This window comes from Scyliorhinus torazame, chromosome 8 (assembly GCF_047496885.1).
Source record: "Scyliorhinus torazame isolate Kashiwa2021f chromosome 8, sScyTor2.1, whole genome shotgun sequence".
Taxonomy (NCBI): domain Eukaryota; kingdom Metazoa; phylum Chordata; class Chondrichthyes; order Carcharhiniformes; family Scyliorhinidae; genus Scyliorhinus; species Scyliorhinus torazame.
In genome coordinates this window covers 209,746,307-209,765,303 of record NC_092714.1, presented here as the reverse complement: position 1 = coordinate 209,765,303, position 18,997 = coordinate 209,746,307, and the positions used below count along the sequence as shown (strand labels likewise).

The window sequence follows — 18,997 nt, the reverse complement described above, 5'->3', positions numbered from 1 at the left end:
GCATTACAATGAATACTTACATTCAAAGAAAAATCAATCCAATAATAATCTTCTAAAATATAACACAAATTGTTATTGAAAAACCCAGGGGTAGTTCATGAGTAGAGTATATTTACATCTATGGTTCTATAAATTTTAAATGGGTGTAAATACAAGGTTATTGGTTGAGAGCAGGATACAGAAGTTATTTTGATTGCTCGAGTGAACAGTTGATAAGTAACAATAGGCTGAACAGCTTTTTACCATGCTAAACACGTCTCTGGTTCTACGCAACAAACTCAAATCACCAATACACAATTTCAGTTAATTTGATAGCATCTAACATTGCACAACTGGAGTTTTAATATTGTAAAGTCTATCACAGTGCCACCCAAAGTTCCCTCTAAGCTGTGCAGCCACACAGCAAGCAGGCTGCACACAAGTCAGTCCCTTCATATTATTGGACATGTGACTGCACAAAAAAAATTTGAAGGGCTGCACTTAAATGAGTTGCCCACGCTCTCTACAAAAATGAACATTGGTGGCACCTACAGCTGTAATGGATCTGTGACGCTCAAATGTTGACACTTTTAAAATGGATTTTGCCACAAGTTGAGCCAACACAGGGATTCCAATTTGAAGTGGAATGTTGCAAACCACTACGTATGGGAGAATAGTGTACATTTTAGTATTCATCAATGTAGGTGGCATAAATTTTGGAAGTGACAGTTTCCAGTGTTTGTACGCAGTCAGTATGAAACTAAGTGTCGAATAGAATTTTAATTTTGGTGTATGATTTAATGACATTCACAGTGAATTAGATATTGTTGGTCTTGCCAAGTAGATTGGAGCAGTTCTCAGTTGAGGAAAAAGGCATCCATTTTCCCTAGCATCTCCCACCCTAGTAAAGCCCGACATAAGCTTTTACAGCACTTTCTTGGTTGAGTACCAACGGGGTTGGCAAACTAGCCAAAGAAGATTTGAAGAGGGGATGCAGAAGAAAAATTGGGAGCTAGTACTTGAATGCATATGTACGAAAAATATTTGAAGATATGCTTCTTAAAGCTCTATTTAACTTCAGGTCTTTTCCAGTCAGCTTTGTTCAGCAGTCAAAGGTTGCAAACTGACAATGGAAATATGAGCGAGAAAAGGAGCGTTGGATCTTTTTGTGATATTCTGGGTTCCAGAGAGACAAGCAGCTACATATGAACAAACTCAGCTGATCTGACTGCCAAGCTTGAGCCTGAAGCCAATTAACGTTAGTTGTCTTTATTATAAATAAAATATTGAAATTGCAGAATTGCACTGTACAACAAACATATATTCATGTTTTAAAGGACACTAACATGCCTTCCTCGGTGCATCTGGAGTCACTTATTATTGAGCCATCAATGAACGCGCAGTGTCACAATGCATTAAAAAGGACAACTTTCATCCCCTAGTGGTTAATTCATTAAAACAAACAAAGTCATTGGTGTCAATTCATTATTAATTCAAAGACATAATAAAGATATTTAGACTTGCAAAAAGCATTACTGTGGACACCTCGGAATGGTAGCATTTATTGTTCATCTCTAGTTGACTGGTTTGCTAGATCACTTCAGAGGTCAGTTAAGAGTCACAATTAAGCCACACAGTCTCAAAAGGGTATTATTGAGCCAACTGAGTTTTTAAAGACAATCTGGTAGTTTCTCTGGATTAGCAGTGCAGGCCTCTGGATTATTAATTCCACAATGTAACAACCATTCAACAATACCCAGGATACAAACAAAAACACTAAGCCGCTTAAGCAGATTTAAACAATTTTACTGTACAATAGTGTTGTACCAATTTTAGCATTACCAAAGCTCAGAACATTTAGAATGTTGAAGTTAGTAAACGAGAAGTTCAATTTTCATTAATGATGTTCTTTGCAACCATGATATATAAATCAAGTAACTTAACATACAAAATGTAGATTAAAATAGGTTTTAAGTACTCATATAGTAAAACAACATAGTTCTTACCTAACCCCAGTTTCTTTGTTCTAGGTCTCAGCAGCTGTGGAAACATGAAATCGTAATTGTAGCAAAATCCCCAAGAATTCGACTAGAAAGGCACATGTTACAGTAAGGCACAGTTAATAGAGAGTCCATTGTTCTTAATCAACTGGAAAGCCATAGGCAACTTTGTATGTTACATAAAGATTATACCCATTATTACTGAGCCCTGACAATATTCCTGCAATAGCACTGAAGACTTTTGCTCCGGAACTTGTCGAGTCCCTAGCCAAGCTGTAGTACAGCTACAATGCTGGCATCTATCCAACAATGCGGAAAATAGCCCTGGTCTGTCCTGTACACAAAAAGCAGGCCCCATCAATCTACTCTCGATCATCGACAAAGTGTTGGAAGGGGTTATCAACAGTGCTATCAAGCAGCACCTGCTTAGCAATAACCTGCTCAATGATGCTTAGTTTGGATTCCACCAGGGCCACTCAGCCCCCGACCTCGTGACAGACTTGACTCAAACATGGACAAAAGATCTGAATTCCAGAGGTGAGGCGAGAGTGACTGCCTTGACATCAAGGAAGCATTTGACTACGTGTGGCATCAAGGAGCCCTAGCTAAATTGTCAATGGGAATCGGGGGGTGGGGGGGTTCCCGGTGGGGGGGGGGGTTCCCTCTGCTGGTTGGAGTCTCTCTGCTGGTCGTAGTGATGCCTAGCACAAAGAAAGATGTTTGTGCTTGTTGGAGATAAATGATCTCAACTCCTGGACCGACTGCAGGTGTTCCTCAGGGTGGCCCAACCTTCAGCTGCTTCATCAATTACCTTCCTTCCACCATTAGATCAGAAGTGGAGATGTTCGCTGATGACTGCACAAAGCTCTGCACCTTTCACAACTCCTCAGATACTGAAGCAGTTCATGTCCAAATGCTGCATGAAATGGACCGTGTCCAGGCTTGAGATGACAAGTAATTTTCTTGCCACACAATTGCTAGGCAAAGACCATCACCAACAAGAGAAAATCTAACCATTGCCCATGACATACGCATTACCATCGTAGAATCCCCACTATCAACATCCTGGGGGTTACCATTCATCAGAAACTGAACTGGACCAGCCATGCAAATACTGCAGCTACAAGAGCATGTCAGAGGCTTGGTATTCTGCGGGAGTAACTCTCCTCAGGATTCCCCAATGCCCATCCACCATCTACAAGGCACAAGTCAAAAGTGAGATGAGTGCAGCTCCAACAACACTCAAGAAGCTGGACACCATCCAGGACAAACCAGCCCGCTTGATTAGCACCCCATCCACTGTCTCCCCCACCGACTTACAGTAGCCACAGTGTGTACCATGTACATGACGCACTGCTGTAATGCACCAAGGCTCCTTAGATCGCACCCTCCAAACTCACAACCACTATCATTTAGAAGGACAAGGGCGGCAGACACATGGGAACACCACCACCTGGAAGTTTGCCTTCAAGCCACTCACCATCCTGACTCACAAATAAAAACCACGTTCCTTCAATGTCACTGGATCAAATTCCTGGAATTCCTTTCCTAAAAGCACTTTGGGTGTACTCTATTACAATGAGGGTAGATTCTCGTGGAATGGAAGTGAGAATTCACACCTCCAATGAAATAATGTAGAAATAAATTTGTAACAGATAAGCTTCAAAGCAGAAATTTAGTTTCTGAAATATAAATAGTGCTTTCCTTATGTGTTCTAATTCATTTCATGGTATCATGAAGTAATCGCTGCATGTAACATGGGAAAGCTTTTACAGATCATATGTTTACCACGTGGGCTTTTGTGTCAAAGGCCAAAAAAAATTAATCTTTGAAAAACATAAAACTAACTTGCACATTGTCACTTTTACCAAATATCTGTACAAAAGTATTTAGTATTACTAAAAGGTTCAGCTTATGAAACAAGTTTAAATACAGGGCGTTTTAAAAATAGCAACAAACTTGCTTTTACATAAACCTGATCACATCTGATAGAAATGTCCCAGCGCATTTCATTTATAATGAATTATAATAAAGTAGTTACTGCTACGAGGTCAACAGTGGTGGGGTAGTCATTTTACAATATCAATGTCCCACAATCCACAATTAAATGAATGGCCAGGCAAGTCTATTTTTCGTGATCTTAGCTGAGGGAAGGTGTTAACTTGGCACTGGAAGAATGCTTTACTCCTCTTCAGACTCTTTAATGCTCACCTGGATCACAAATAGGCAGATGGGTTTAAGATCTCATTCCAGAGGACAGTACCCCGCAACAATGCAGTATACTCATCTTGGAGTTGGGATTGAACACACAAATGTCAAGAGAGGCAATTGTTATTAAATCCATCCGAAACTTCAATCAGACAACATCTTTCCCACAATAGTAACATTTCTCTCTAATACAGAGGTACATGCAGACACAAAACCAAATTTCAACTCCTCCAAGCAACAGAATGTGTACTTTTGGCTCCCATCACTTCAGCAGGGCCCCTTATCCACATTCTCCTCATCAACAGGATCTCTCTCCTCCTTCCTCGACAAGCTTTTATTTCCTGTTGTTTTCAAGCTGGCAGGTCTCTGATTGGTCCTTCAACTTCAAGAACCTGCTCAACAATTTCTGTCACTCACCCAATTTCTTAACCAGGTTTGTCTTTAATTCCACAAACTTTAACTTTAGCCTTCAGTCTCTCCTGAGAAAATTTGACAAGTGGCTTCTGTAAGTCATTTCTCTTTAGGCTGATAAACAAACAATAGCTCCTTGGGTAAGGAGCTTTTGGTGCTTGTGAATCTGTAACCACTCACCATCTCTCTTTATGCTCTTCGCTCTCCACTCAATTTTAAAACAATTTTAATTTATCTTTCAATCTTGTGACCCTCAACAGAAACAATATAAATACTTTGGCTACAAGTGTAGGTGAGAAACTGGAAGTTCAGTTGCGACGAACTCACCACCTTGTTCTAGTTGCCTTCAAAGGATATCAGCATGACACCACTAGAAAGGAAATGTCATATCATCCAGTGTTGGTTTCACTTTTCTTTTGAGCAGAGCACAAACGCAACTCTGATATCTTCAAGTTTTGTATCTGTGTATAACCATTCTTAAGTACCTAGTCTTAATAAGTGAACCCATATTGTGTGTTTACCTGATTCCCTTGAGTGATTGGTGCCTTGTATCTTGTACAGTAAATAAGCCACGGTATAGCATTATAATAACACAACACTCCTGACTTCAAAGCCTGGCCACTATCTTCAAAGCGCAAGTCAGAATTGTAATGGAATATTCTCCATCTACCTGGATCAGTGCAGCTCCAACACTTAGGAAATTTGACACCATCCAAGACAAAGCAGCCTGCATGATTGGTACCCCTTCCACCGTCTTAAACATTCATTCCTTCCACCACCGATGCACAGTGTCATCAGTGTGTACCATATACAAGACACAATGCAGCAACGCGCCAAACCTCCTTCAACAGCACTCCCCAAAACTGGGACCTCTACTATCTAGAAGGACAAAAGCTGCAGATGCATTGGAACACCACAACCTGCAAGCATTCCTCCAAACAACACACCATCCTGAAATGGAACTATATTGCCGTTCCTTCAATGATCCTGGAATTCCCTAACAGTACTGTGGATGTACCAGGTGGACTGTAGCATTTCAAAAAGGCAGCGCACCACCACCTTCTGAAGGACAAATGGAGATGGAAAACAAATGCTGGTTTTACCATGGATGCTCACATCTCATGAAAGAATAAAGAAAAACTCTCCTTTCTACAGAAAGAATAAAGAAAATCTTTCTTTCCTCCAGAAAGAATAAAGAAAAACTCTCTTTCCTCCAAACACAAAAGTCCTAATTTCACTCCTAATTGCATGTCTGTAGGTGGGGACCAAGGGAAAAGGCAAATCATTCGGCCCTTCATAGCTAAGGCCTGGAAAAGTTTAAGTCTTGGCTCCACCTGCGTAGGTTCTGCCAGTCTTCAACTCTTAACCTTGCAGAAATTGATAGTTAGCCAGCAGAATGTCTGGCCGTAGGGGGCAATTTCCAGGGACCTGAAGGAGTGACAGCAGATCTGCATATAGAACCATAGAAAAATTATGGCACATAAAGAGGCCACTCAGCCCATTGTGTCTGCCAGCCTAAAAAGAGGGAAAAAAATAGGCACTCATTTTAATCTCACTTTCCAGCAACTGGTCAGTAGCCTTGCAGGTTACAGCAATTATCATAGCTGCAATTTTTAAGCCCTAGCAAAATTCTTGCCAATCTCTTCTCTACGCTCTCCAGAGCAATTATGTCCTTTCTGAAATGTGATGACCAGAACGGTACACCAAACACCAGCTGTGGCCTAACCAGCGTTTTACACATTACATTTCTGCTTTTGTATTCTATACCTTATCCAATAAAGGAAAGCACTCCATATGCTTTCTTTACTGCCTTATCCACCTATTCTGCCACCTTCAGGGGCTGGTGGACATGCTCTCCAAGGTTTCTCACTTCCTCTAACTCTCAATATTCTCCCGTTTATTGGGTATTTCCAGGCTTTGTTTGCCCACCCCAAATACATTACCTCACAGTTCTCCAGATTGAATTTTAAAAGGAATCCACTACCTTCTAAAGGCTGTCCATTGCGCCTACTCAGATGAGCAGCTTAAGGTCACAACCGCTGGGAAGTCAGGAGAGTCTGAAGAGCTATTTGTACTGTTGGCCAGGCATCAGGATGGACCATATAGCCTTTTTATATAATTGGACAAATAATTGTACACAATGTTATAACATGATAAAGGACACAGAATATTTTTTAAAAGTTCATTTTTACTGTAATGAAACTTGAGATTCGTCATAACCATTTGAAACAATACATTGGCCCCAATGCTAGCTCAGGGCAGACTTTCAGATGGTGGGTGCGAGGTGAGCTGGGAATTCATCCGCTGTTCCAAAATGAGGCATGGGTTATTTTAGGTTTTTTTCTAAGGCTTTCGCAAAGGAGGATTCTGGGATGGGGGGTGACCTAGGCTATCCTTGTGGGGCCCAGAGGAGCACCCCTGCTTCACCTGGCCCCACAACTATCAATCTGTCTCTCACATTTAACAAAGTTTCTTTCACTTGCTCTTCCCAGCATCGTTTTTTATCGCTCACCAACGAAGCATTCGTGTTTCTTGATATACCAACTCTCCATGGGTCACAGTAGAACAAGTCAAACCAATGACCACTTCTTTGATAATCACGTCCAAGTGTGAGTAGAGAAGATTCTAAAAATTGATCAGCACAACATATAACTCCAACCTCTTCTTGCCTCCCTTTCTTTGTTTCTCTTTAAAACTTTCAGTTTTTGTTAAAAATAGAAAAATCAAGGTTGGTCATTTGCAATAATGATAGAGTTTAAGAGCCCGAGGAGGAACACACAGCCTGCAATTCCCTGAAGTATGCTCTACTTTTCTGATGAGAAAACTGGTTCACAAATGACCAATAAGATAAAGGCACAGCTGTAAAGCAAGCAGATAACTCTAACTATTTAAATATGGCCTCTTCTGCTACAGACTGATAATAAAAAGATTGATTTCAAAAAGGCTGGTTTAAATGAACATATGATACAAAAGATTTTTTTAATGGTATGAATGTGCATACAACCGAGAAGCATAGGCAACAGAGGTTACATGTGCTACTTTTACTTTAGTTATCAGGCGGCATGGTAGCATACTGGTTAGCACTGTTGTTTCACAGGTTCAATTCCCGCTTGGGTCACAGTCTGTGCGTAATCTTCATGTTCTCCCGTGCCTGCGTGAGTTTCCTTCGGGTGCTCCGGTTTCCTCCCACAAGTCTCGAAAGACGTGCTTGTTAGGTGAATTGGACATTCTGAATTCTCCTTCGATGTACCCGAACAGGCGCCGGAGTGTGGCGACTAGAGGATTTTCACAGTAACCTCATTGCAGTGTCAATGTAAGCATACTTGTGACAATAATAAAGATTAGTATTATATGTGTTGTGACATATGTAGTTTGTCAAGAGTTTTTAAAGGGGAGATTTAATTATTTTATTAGGGTTTGCGGAATTCAGTTTGAAAGGGTTACTACATTTCTTTATTTTTTTGAGTGCTGGAATAACAATGTGATGATATGATCTTAGCAAGGATCAAGACTTAGAAGAAGCATGAGTCAGAGATGGAAGTACAACATTGTAGCCCGTGTTCTGAAGAATGTTATCCCTTTCTCCTAGCTGACAGTGCAGAATTTCTCATTAACTCTTCTGTCAAGGTAAAAAAATAAGGTTGATTTTGAAAGGCAAGATGCTGTGGCAGGTTTCTGTAGGGAAATGGAGAATAAACATGAATCCTGAGAGCTCCATTTATGTAAAACAGAAATGGTGTTTTTGAGATTGCAGTCCAGTTTCCTACCTCCCATATGTAGACACGTCAAGGTCAAAAGAACAAATCATTGGGAAAAAGAACATTCCCTGAAATCTATGTTCAAGATTAAATAGTCCCATATCAGGCATTACTTAAGGTAGATGTTATTCAGAGAATTTAGTACATTCCTCCTTACAATGCACCTTAGTCACAGGCTCAATTACTAATTAGGTACACGTTGTAAGCTTTCGAATGCTCAGAAAGGATTCATGAAATGGCAGAGGATATCCTTATTGATGCAGTAAGCTGAGTTGACAGTGCATAAATGAGAGAGCATGTCTTGGGAAAGTAAAAATCAGGTTGGGTGTAACTCAGAGCTAACAATGGTTGAAAGAGTGCTACAAGGTATCATAAAAATGAGTAATTCACTTGTAAACGCGAGTGCCACTGGCAAGGCAGCACTTGGTGACCATCCTTAAATGCTCTTGAGAAGTTGAGCTGCAGCTCATCTGGTGTAGGTACATCCACAGTGGTGTTTGGAAGAGAGGTTCAGGTTTTTTACCCAGTGACATTGAAAACATGGGAATGTAGTTCCAATTCAGGGTGATGTGGAGTTTGAAGAGTATTTACAGGTGGTGGTGTTCCCATAAATCAGTTGCTCTTCTCCTTCTAGATGGTAGAGGTCACAGGTTTGGAAAGTGCAGGCGAAGAAGGCTTAGCGAGTTGCTGCAGTGCATCTGGCAGATGGTACAGTGTTCCCACTGCACCGGTGATGGACAGAGTTAATGTTTAATGTGGCAGTAGTGTCTACTCTGCCCTGGATGGTGTCAAGCTTCTTCAGTGTTGTTGCAGTTGCACTAATCCTGGCAACCTGATGAAAAGTCACAGACCTGAAACTTTATCTCGGATTCTCTAACAGACGCTGTCTAACCTGCTGAGTTTTTGTTATTCCCCCAGCATTTTCTGTGTTTATTTCAGATTTCCAGCATCTGCAGTTTTCTGCTTTTCAATCACACTCCTGACTTGTAGATGGTGGACTTTGCTGTACACGCACAAGGAACACAAACGTTAGCCTGCAGGTACAGCAAGCAATTAGGAACATAATTGGGATGTTGTCCTTTATTGCAAAGGGATTGAAGTACAAGAATAAGAAAACTTTGCTACAATTGTATTGTGCTTCAGTGAGACCATACATGAAGTATTGCTTACAGTTTAGATATCCATATTAAGGATGGACATACTTACCTTGGGAGGCAGTACAACAAAGATTCACTACATTGATTCCTGAGATGAGGGGGCTCTTCTATGATGAGGCTGAGTAAATTGAAGCCTATATTCTCTAGAGATAGCAAGAAGATTGAAAGGTGATCTCACTGAATAGCAGCAGGATCAGCACATAGGAAATCAGCCATCTGATGGTCCCAGTGCCGATGGAATTAGTTTGCGTTATGAAAGCAGCAACATTTATTGCACCTCCCAGTATTAAGTAAAGAGGCCCATATTACAACATCGTTCTACCTCCTTTATACTTTTGGCTCTTAGGCCTTGCTGCCAATTTTCCCTTCCTACAAAAAGTTGCCATTTCTTTTTAGTAACTCAGGATCACGTAAGAGGATCATTGGGCGGCACGGTAGCACAGTGGTTGCCACTGTTGCTTCACAGCACCAGGGTTCCAGATTCAATTCCCGACTTGGGTCACTGTCTGTGCAGAGTCTGCACGGTCTCTCCATGCTTGCGTAGGCTTCCTACGGGTGCTCTGGTTTCCTCCCACAAGTCCTGAAAGGGGTGTTGTTAGGTGAATTGGACATTCTGAATTCTCCCTCGGGGTATCCGAACAGGCGCCTGTGTGTGGCGACTAGGGGATTTTCACAGTAACTTCATTATAGCCTACTTGGGACAATAATAAAGATTATTATTATTAATGGATAAGTCTTTGAAAAATTAGTTCAGAATTTAAGTGAAGAAATTGCTTATATTGAACTCGCATATGGAAAAAGCTGTAATTTTGTCCAGTGAATTATGATGTAGTCGAATTTTGAAAAGAAAACGAAACGGGTTTTGGTCATGAAATCATAGTTTAAATTTAGGACAAAACTGTGGTAGGAGCTGTAGTTTGGGTTGGCAAATTCAGAAGGAACGACAGGGGGCTAACTACAATACTACAAAAGCACCAGATGGAACTACAGTATCTTGATGACCTCGAATAGCTGAGTGGCCTTGCCTCATTCCTTACATTCTTACTGCTACAGTATAATATTTCTATTTCCCATAAGAGCTATCCTCATGGCCTATCTCAGTGAAACTACCAGTTAGTGCCAAATTATGGGGTGTTCTGTTCTACCAATTCTGGCCACAAACTCAGTTCCCTTGGAACCTTTAGCAGCTGGCACAGAGAGATTATTTTTTAATCCTACTTGCACTGATTTCAGAAACGTCTCAGAGGTGAAAAAATTATGCCACCCAATAGACCACCCAGTTCCCCGAAGAAAAATACTTAGCATATATGGCTACTTCACTGATACTGCCCAAATACTTACAATTTTATCAGATCCATAAATCTGTTCCAACTGTTTGGCAACCTCAAGTGTCCCATCAGGACTTCCATCATCAATCACTATAATTTCATAGTCAAATCCACTGTAAACAAGAATAGAACACACATCACTGAATTGTTACAGCACAGGAGAACAGAACACATATCATTATTGAAGTGCAAAACATGGAAAAACAATCATCTTTTATCAGACTCCCCCTGGGTCTAGATGGCAGTTTTGGGGCATAACTGCAATTGTAGCTCAAGTCCGACAGCATTCTCGCCAGGCTCAACCGATCAGAGTACATTAGCTGCAGAAAGTTTCAAGAAAAATCGTTATTTTGTGGGACTAGATGAAATACAGTGCTTCTCTGGTCCCCACAAAGATAGTTTTGGGCACATCTGCCCTGGAACCACTTTAGGCAAACCTGATCCACCTTTTAAAAATAAACTAAAATAGTTCTTGCCCCATTTTTTGGTGCAGTCGCTGAGTTTTCAGCTAATCTCACCACCCACCATCCCAAAACCTGCCTTGAGCTAGCATCGGGGTGTGGATTGTTTCAAATGGTCATGAAAAAAAAGCTTAGGTTTTCATTAAAATCAAAAATTCCAATAACTCAAACTATACTAATATATTGCAGATCATAACATTACTTACACTCAACATTGATACAACAATACAAATAGATTACCTGGCCCATCAGGCCCACCTCATCAAGGTCCAGTCATTTCATTTATTCACCTCCCACGAAGTCCCTCGGGGGCTTCGAGTCCCTCCACATTAATAAGATCTGTCTCTGGGCTACCAGGGATCAATATCAGAAAGCCTCTTAAAAATAATAATAGTAACCTTTTATTGTCACAAGTATGAAGTTATTGTGAAAAGCCCCTAGTCGCCACATTCCGGCGCCTGTTCGGGTAAGCTGGTGCGGGAATTGAACCCGCGCTGCTGGCCTCGTTCTGCATCACAAACCAGCTGTCTAGCCCACTGAGCTAAACCAGCTCTCTCCAAATTCCTCTCCAACTTCCCAAGGCAATAAAAAAAATCTGCAGGAAATCATAGTTTCTCTTTCACCCTAACTACAAACAAGAACAGCAATATCATGGGAACATCATCTCCTCCAAGTTATGTACCATCCTGACTTGAACAGATCATGCCAATGTTTCATTATTACCAAGTCAAAATAATGGAATTCCTTATCTAACACCATCTCAGGAGCACTGTTACCTCAAGGGTTGCTGTGAATCAAGAGAAAGCCCACCACCATAAATGTTGCATTGCCAACATCACCCACCTTTAAAGTAAACATTTCTGGAAATCAAGATGTAGCTCATCAATTAGACTGCCACCAAACACTAATCACTTCCTCAAAAGAAAATTCAATCAAAATAGTGAAGTAGGATCTCCATTTTTGAAAACCTTGCTGAAATTCCTTAGTAGCTACCAAAGTCTACTAGTGGCCACAATGAGCAACACTTACGCTGCCTTTCAACATCTCTTCTCCAAACAGCATCATGACAAGTGAACAGGTCTATAATTAATGGTCCTTTCGGACTAGCCTAAAACTCAGAGCTATGGCTCACATTACATTCCTCCCTTTCCCTTAGCACCCTGAAATAAATGCCATAATGTCCATTATCCAAGTAGCCTCGACTATCTTAATTATAGTTAAGCCCATTCCTACACTTATAGCATTATCCGTCTTCAGCATCAGTCGCACCTTAGAGCCATCTGCAATAGTGAAAACAGATGCAGAGTCACATTCAGTATTTCAACCATGCCCTGCTGAAATTCACAAAAGGACCCATGTGGTCTTTAATCATTTTCTGGTGTCAACAGCATTATAAAGTTTACCATTGCTACAGAACCTTCTACAGATGCAAAGAATTAACTTTTTACTAGATGCACCAGAACCTAATGGCTAATATCCTCCCACTCTATTACTTTTTTAAAAATAGTATTTTATTAAGGTATTTGAAATTTTTTATAACAGTAACAAAAACAATGACATCAACATGGTAAAATAAACATTTCCCCCCCCCAACCCAATCTTCACACACCTCAACCATACAACAACAATCGCCCCTCCCCCCCCGGAATACTGCATCTGCTGACATTTTTAATTTTCCCCGAGAAAGTCGACGAACGGCTGCCACCTCCGGGAGAACCCTAACATTGACCCTCTTCAGGCAAACTTTATTTTCTGAGAAACCCAGCCATGTCACTAACCCAGGTCTCTACACTCGGGGGCTTCGAGTCCCTCCACATTAATAAGATCCGTCTCCGGGCTACCAGGGAGGCAAAGGCCAGGACGTCGGCCTCTTTCGCCTCCTGAACTCCCGGATCTTCCGACGCTCCAAAGATCGCTACCTCCGGACTCGGCATCACCCGTGTTTTTAGGACCGTGGACATTGCCTTAGCAAAACCCTGCCAAAACCCTCGAAGCTTCGGGCATGCCCAAAACATGTGTACATGATTTGCTGGGCTTCCCGTGCACCTCGCACACCTATCTTTTACCCCGAAAAACCTGCTCATCCTAGCCGCTGTCATGTGTGCCCGGTGGACTACCTTAAATTGTATCAGGTTAAGCCCGGCGCACGATGAGGAGGTATTAACCCTGCTTAGGGCATCCGCCCATAGACCCGCCTTTATCTCTCCTCCTAGCTTGTCCTCCCACTTGCCCTTAAACTCCTCCACCGGAGTTTCCTCCACCTCCGAAAGCTCCTGGTACTGGAAACTCCTACCCAGGTACTGGAAACTACTCCATCCTGTATCTCCCGTGACGGCAGCAGCGGAAAGGCCAGCACCTGTTTTCTCAGGACATCGCGCACCTGCAAATACCTAAAATCATTCCCTGCTGGCAATTTAAATTTATCGTCCAAGGCTTTCAAGCTGGGAAAGCTCCCATCTATAAATAGATCCCCCACCCTTCTAATTCCTGCCCTCTGCCCACTCTGGAAACCGCCATCTAGCCTACAAACCTGTAGTTGTTATAAATCGGAGTCCAAATCGATGCTCCCTCCACTCTCTTATCTCTCCTCCACTGCCCCCAGATCCTCAGAGCCGCCACTACCACCGGACTGGTGGAGTATCGGGCCGGCGAGAACGGCAGAAGTGCCGTTACCAATGCTCCCAGACTGGTGTCTTTACATGACGCCGCCTCCATCCGCTCCCATGCCAACCCCTCCCCCACTACCCACTTCCTGATCATGGCTATATTAGCCGCCTAGTAGTAATTGCAGAAGTTCGGCAGCGCCAACCCACCCTCCCCCGACTGCGCTCTAGCAACACTTTCTTCACTCGTGGGGTTTTACTCGCCCACACAAAGCCTGAAATAATCTTATTCACCCACTTGAAAAAGGCCTTAGGGATGAAGATGGGGAGGCACTGAAAGACAAACAGAAATCTGGGGAGGACTGTCATTTTCACGGTCTGTACCCTCCCCGCCAGTGATAGCGGGAGCATGTCCCATCTCTTAAAGTCCCCTTCCATTTGTTCTACCAACCGGGATAGGTTTAACTTGTGTAGTACCTCCCATTTCCGGGCCACCTGGATTCCCAGATTTCAAAAGCTCTTCCCTACCATTCTAAGCAGCAGCTCTCCCAGTCTTTTCTCCTGCCCTCTTGCCTGGATCGCAAACATCTCGCTTTTCCCAAAGTTCAATTTATACCCCGGAAAATTGCCCCAAGATTCGCATTACGTCCCCCATTCCCTCCAACGGGTCCGAAATGTACAAGAACAGGTCATCTGCGTAGAGCGAGACCCGGTGCTCAACCCCCCACCCCCCCCTTTCCAGTTCCTAGACACTCTTAACGCCATGGCCAGAGCAAACAGTAACGGGGAGAGGGGGCACCCTTGCCTCGTCCCTCGGTGTAGTTCAAAATACCCCGACCTCAGCCGGTTCGTACGCACACTCGCTAGTGGTGCCTGATAGAGCAACCGCACCCGGTCAATAAAGCCCTCACCAAACCCAAACCTTCCCAGCGCCTGCCACAGGTAATTCCACTCCACCCAATCAAAAGCCTTCTCCACATCCATCGCTACCACCACCTCCGCCTCCTCTCCTTCTGAGGGCACCATAACAACATTTAGAAGCCTTCGAACATTGGCCTTGAGTTGCCTGCCCTTAACAAATCCCATCTGGTCTTCCCCTATCACCCCCGGGACACAGTCCTCTATCCTTGTGGCCAGTATCTTTGCCAGCAGTTTGGCATCCACATTTAGTACAGAAATCAGCCTGTATGACCCGCATTGCTCTGGATCCTTCTCCCGTTTCAAGATCAATGAAATCCAGGCCTGTGTCATTGTTATGGGGAGGCTCCCTTCTCTCTTGCTTCTTTAAATGTCCTCACCAGCAGTGGGCTCAATATCTCTGAAAACTTCTTATAGAATTCCACCGGGTAGTCATCAGGCCCCGGGGCCTTACCCGACTGCATGCCCTCCAGCCCCTTATTTATTTCCTCAATCTCAATTGGGGCTCCCAGCCCCTCCACCAGGTCCTCCTCCACCCTCGGGAACCTCAACTGATCCAGAAATTGCCTCATCCCCTCCACCCCAGCCGGGGGTTCCGACTCATATAATTTACTATAAAAGTCCTTAAACACCTAGTTCACCCCGGATGGGTCCAGGACAGTATTACTGGGTCCAGGACATTATTACCGTCTCTACTCTACTTTACCTATCTCCCTGGCCGCCTCTCCTTTCCTGAGCTGGTGCGCCAACATTCTGCTTGTCTTTCCCCCGTACTCATAGATCGCCCCCCTTGCCTTCCTCAACTGTCCCACTGCTTTCCCTGTGGTCAACAGCCCAAACTCCACCTGTAGCCTCCGCCGCTCCCTCAATAGCCCCGCGTCCGGGGCCTCCGAGTATCTCCTGTCCACCTGGAGTATCTCCTCCACTAATCTCTCCCTCTCAGCCCATTCCACCTTTTCTCTGTGGGCCCGTATCGAGATTAATTCCCTCTCTGACTACTGCCTTCAAAGCTTCCCAGACCGTCGCTACAGAGACCTCCCCCATATCATTTGTTTCCAGGTAGTTCTGGATGGACTTGTTAACGAGCAACCCCACATCCAGTCTCCACAGCAGGCGTTGCCCTCTCTCCACACTAACCCGTAGATCCACCCAGTGCGGAGCATGATCTGACACTGCAATTGCCGAGTACTCAGTATCCACCACCTTCGGTATTAGCGCCCTGCTCAGAACAAAAAAGTCGATGCGAGAGTATACCTAATGGACATGTGAAAAAAAGGGAAACTCCTTCGTCCTCGGCCGTGCAAACCTCCATGGGTCTACTCCCCCATCTGTTCCATAAAACCCTTCAATTCCTTTGCCGCAGCCGGCCTCCTCCCTGTCCTGGATTTTGACCGGTCCCATTCCGGATCAATAACTGTATTGAAGTCCCCTCCCATGATCAGGTTATGTGACTCTAGTCTGGGATCTTACCTAACACCCGCCTCATTAATTCCACGTCGTCCCAATTCGGAGCATACATGTTCAAAAGTACCACTCGCACCCCCTCCAATTTCCCACTCACCATTATGTACCTACCCCCCTTGTCTGACACGATTCTCCCTGCCTCGAATGCAACTCGTATGCTGATCAAGACCGCTACCCTCCTGGTCTTTGAGTCCAGTCCTGAATGGAACACTTGGCTAACCCACCCCTTCCTCAATCTCGTCTAGTCTGTAACCTTTAGGTATGTCTCTTGTAGCATTGCCATGTCCACCTTCAGTTCCCTCAAATGCGCGAACACCCGAGCTCTCTTGACCGACCCATTCAGTCCTCTCATGTTCCATGTGATCAGCCTGGACGGGCGGCTTCCAACCCCCCTCCAAACCCCCCCCCCCCCCCACCGACTAGCCAACCCTTTTTAGGAGGGCCTCAAGCTCGCGCCCTCCGCTTCCTCGAGTCACCATTCCGGCTGTCGCCGTTCCCGACCTCCCATTTGTCCCCTAGTAACAGTTCCTCCCCTGTCAGCAAAGCAGCTCCCCCCCATCCCTTCCCCCCTAGCAACAACACTAAAAACCCAATCCCCCAATTCAAGCTCCAGCTTAACACCTGTCCACCCCCCACTGCACTTACGAGAGTCAGCTGACCCATGCTGACTCGATAGCTGCCGCCCCTGGCACCAAGCAGTCTGTCTCCCTATTGTACTCTCCTCTTTCCCCCCCCCCCCCACATGAATAAACATTTTAAAAGCATCACATACCCCAGTAAACAAACAGGAAAAAAAAACAGTGAAGAAAAAATCACTTTAGAAAAATAGTCACCCAAAAAGCAGAACTAAATTCAAAACCCATCCCCCCCCTCCAACAAGGTCCCTGCAAGACAGATCAACCTTTAAACATTCACACAGCCCATTATTTCACATAGAGCTACTTAAATTTTTACAATCCATGACCGCAAATCGTTGCCACAGTACTTCTCCAAGGCTTAAGTGTCTTTTAATTCGGCTCCAGCTTCATTTCTTTAATAAAGGTCCATACTTCGTCTGGCATTTCAAAGTAGATTAGAAGTCCCGTTCCTCATGCGTGACCTACAGGCGGGCTGGGTACAGCATCCCGAACTTCACCCCCTTCTTAAAGAGGGTCGTTTTTGCCCGATTGAACCCAGCTCGCCTCTTGGCTAAATCCGCTCCCAGATCCTGATAAATGTGCTACTCTCAGTTCTCCCACTTGCTGCTCCGTTCTTTCTTGGCCCACTGCAAAACGTGTTCCTTGTCAATGAAACGGTGAAAATGTACCACTATGGCCCTCAGCGGTTCGTTCGCTCTGGGCTTCCGCGCGAGGGCTCTGTGCGCTCTGTCCAATTCCAGGGGCCGAGGGAACGCCCCAGCTCCCATCAACTTCTCCAACATGTCCGTCACAAAGGTCCTCGCATCCGATCTCTCACTGCCTTCAGGGAGGCCAACAATTCTGAGATTCTGCCTCTTGGACCTATTCTCCAGGTCCTCCAGCTCCTCCTGCATTCTTTTCTGGCGGTCGTTCATCAACCCCATCTTGCTTTCTAGCATGGTTATATACTCCTCGTGCTCGGACAACTTTTGTTCGACCTCCTGGGTCGCTCTCCCGTGGGTTTCCTGATTCTGAACCACTTGATCAATCGGAGCCTTAATTGGGTCCAGCGTGTCCTTCTTCAGCTTGACAAAGCAATCCTCGAAAAACTTCACCAGCTGCTCCGTCAACCACTGTGCCGTCTCTCCGCGGCCCTTGCCCTCCGCCATGCTGTCCCGTGTTACCAGCTCTGCTTGCGTCTCCCTTATAGGACTTTGTCGTCTCACACGTACACTTCTGGTCCAATTCCCCATCCACCGGAGGGGGATTTCTCCTTACTGTCTCACTCTTCACAGCTTTATCCCATAAAATCCGAAAAAAAACAGGAGAAAAAGGTCCAAAAGTCCGTTACAGGCGGGAGCTATCAAATGTGCGACCTACCCCTCCATGGCCGCCACCGGAAGTCCTCCCACTCTATTACAACTATATGGTTTTACAAATACAGCTTCACTCTTCCTTTTTGACCCCTCCTTTCCTATCAGACCCATCATTAGGATCCAACCACATTTGAGAGATTCAATTCATCAAAGCATGTGTTTTTAATACTTCCTTGCATCTGCACATGGATTCCCTTATGTAAATTGCCTGGTTCCCTGTGATTAGAACTAGTTTATGAACATCTTGGTCAGACCACTATTATAGTGCTTAAGTAGGCCGAATACAGCATATTTAAACAGTTGAAAATACCTTGCAGTGTTTAAACTAGCCTCTCCCACACAGTATGCCTTTTACTTTCTTCCTATTGCTTATAACCCAACTGTAAAGACTTACAGAAGCAAAATGTAACAATTACATTGATGTAATGGGCGGCATGGTGGCACAGTGGTTAGCACTGCTGCCTCACAGCGCCATGGACCCGCGTTCAATTCCCGCCTTGGATCACTGTCTGTGTGGAGTTTATACGTTCTCCCAGTGACTGCGTGGGTTTCCTCCCACAGTCCAAATGCTAAATTACCCTTTAGTACTGAAAAGATTAGGTGGGGTTATTGGGTTTAAGGGATAGGGTGGTATGTGGGCCTGGTGGGGTGTTCTTTGAGAGGGTCGGTGCAGACACGATGGGCTGAATGGCCACTGTAGTGATTCTATGATTCTAA

At 44.2% G+C, this 18,997-nt stretch overlaps 1 protein-coding gene across 2 annotated transcripts in view; it reads right to left on the bottom strand.

The window, feature by feature from the left end:
- dpm1 (dolichyl-phosphate mannosyltransferase subunit 1, catalytic) overlaps window positions 1-18,997 on the bottom strand; it is a 128,982-nt gene that overhangs the window by 82,502 nt on the left and 27,483 nt on the right. For both annotated transcript variants that reach the window (XM_072514721.1, XM_072514722.1), the window contains exons 2-3: window positions 10,855-10,954; window positions 1,986-2,019 (exon numbers count right to left, since the gene is read on the bottom strand). In XM_072514721.1, coding sequence (XP_072370822.1) covers window positions 1,986-2,019; window positions 10,855-10,954 — 134 coding nt within the window. The remainder of the gene's footprint in view (window positions 1-1,985; window positions 2,020-10,854; window positions 10,955-18,997) is intronic.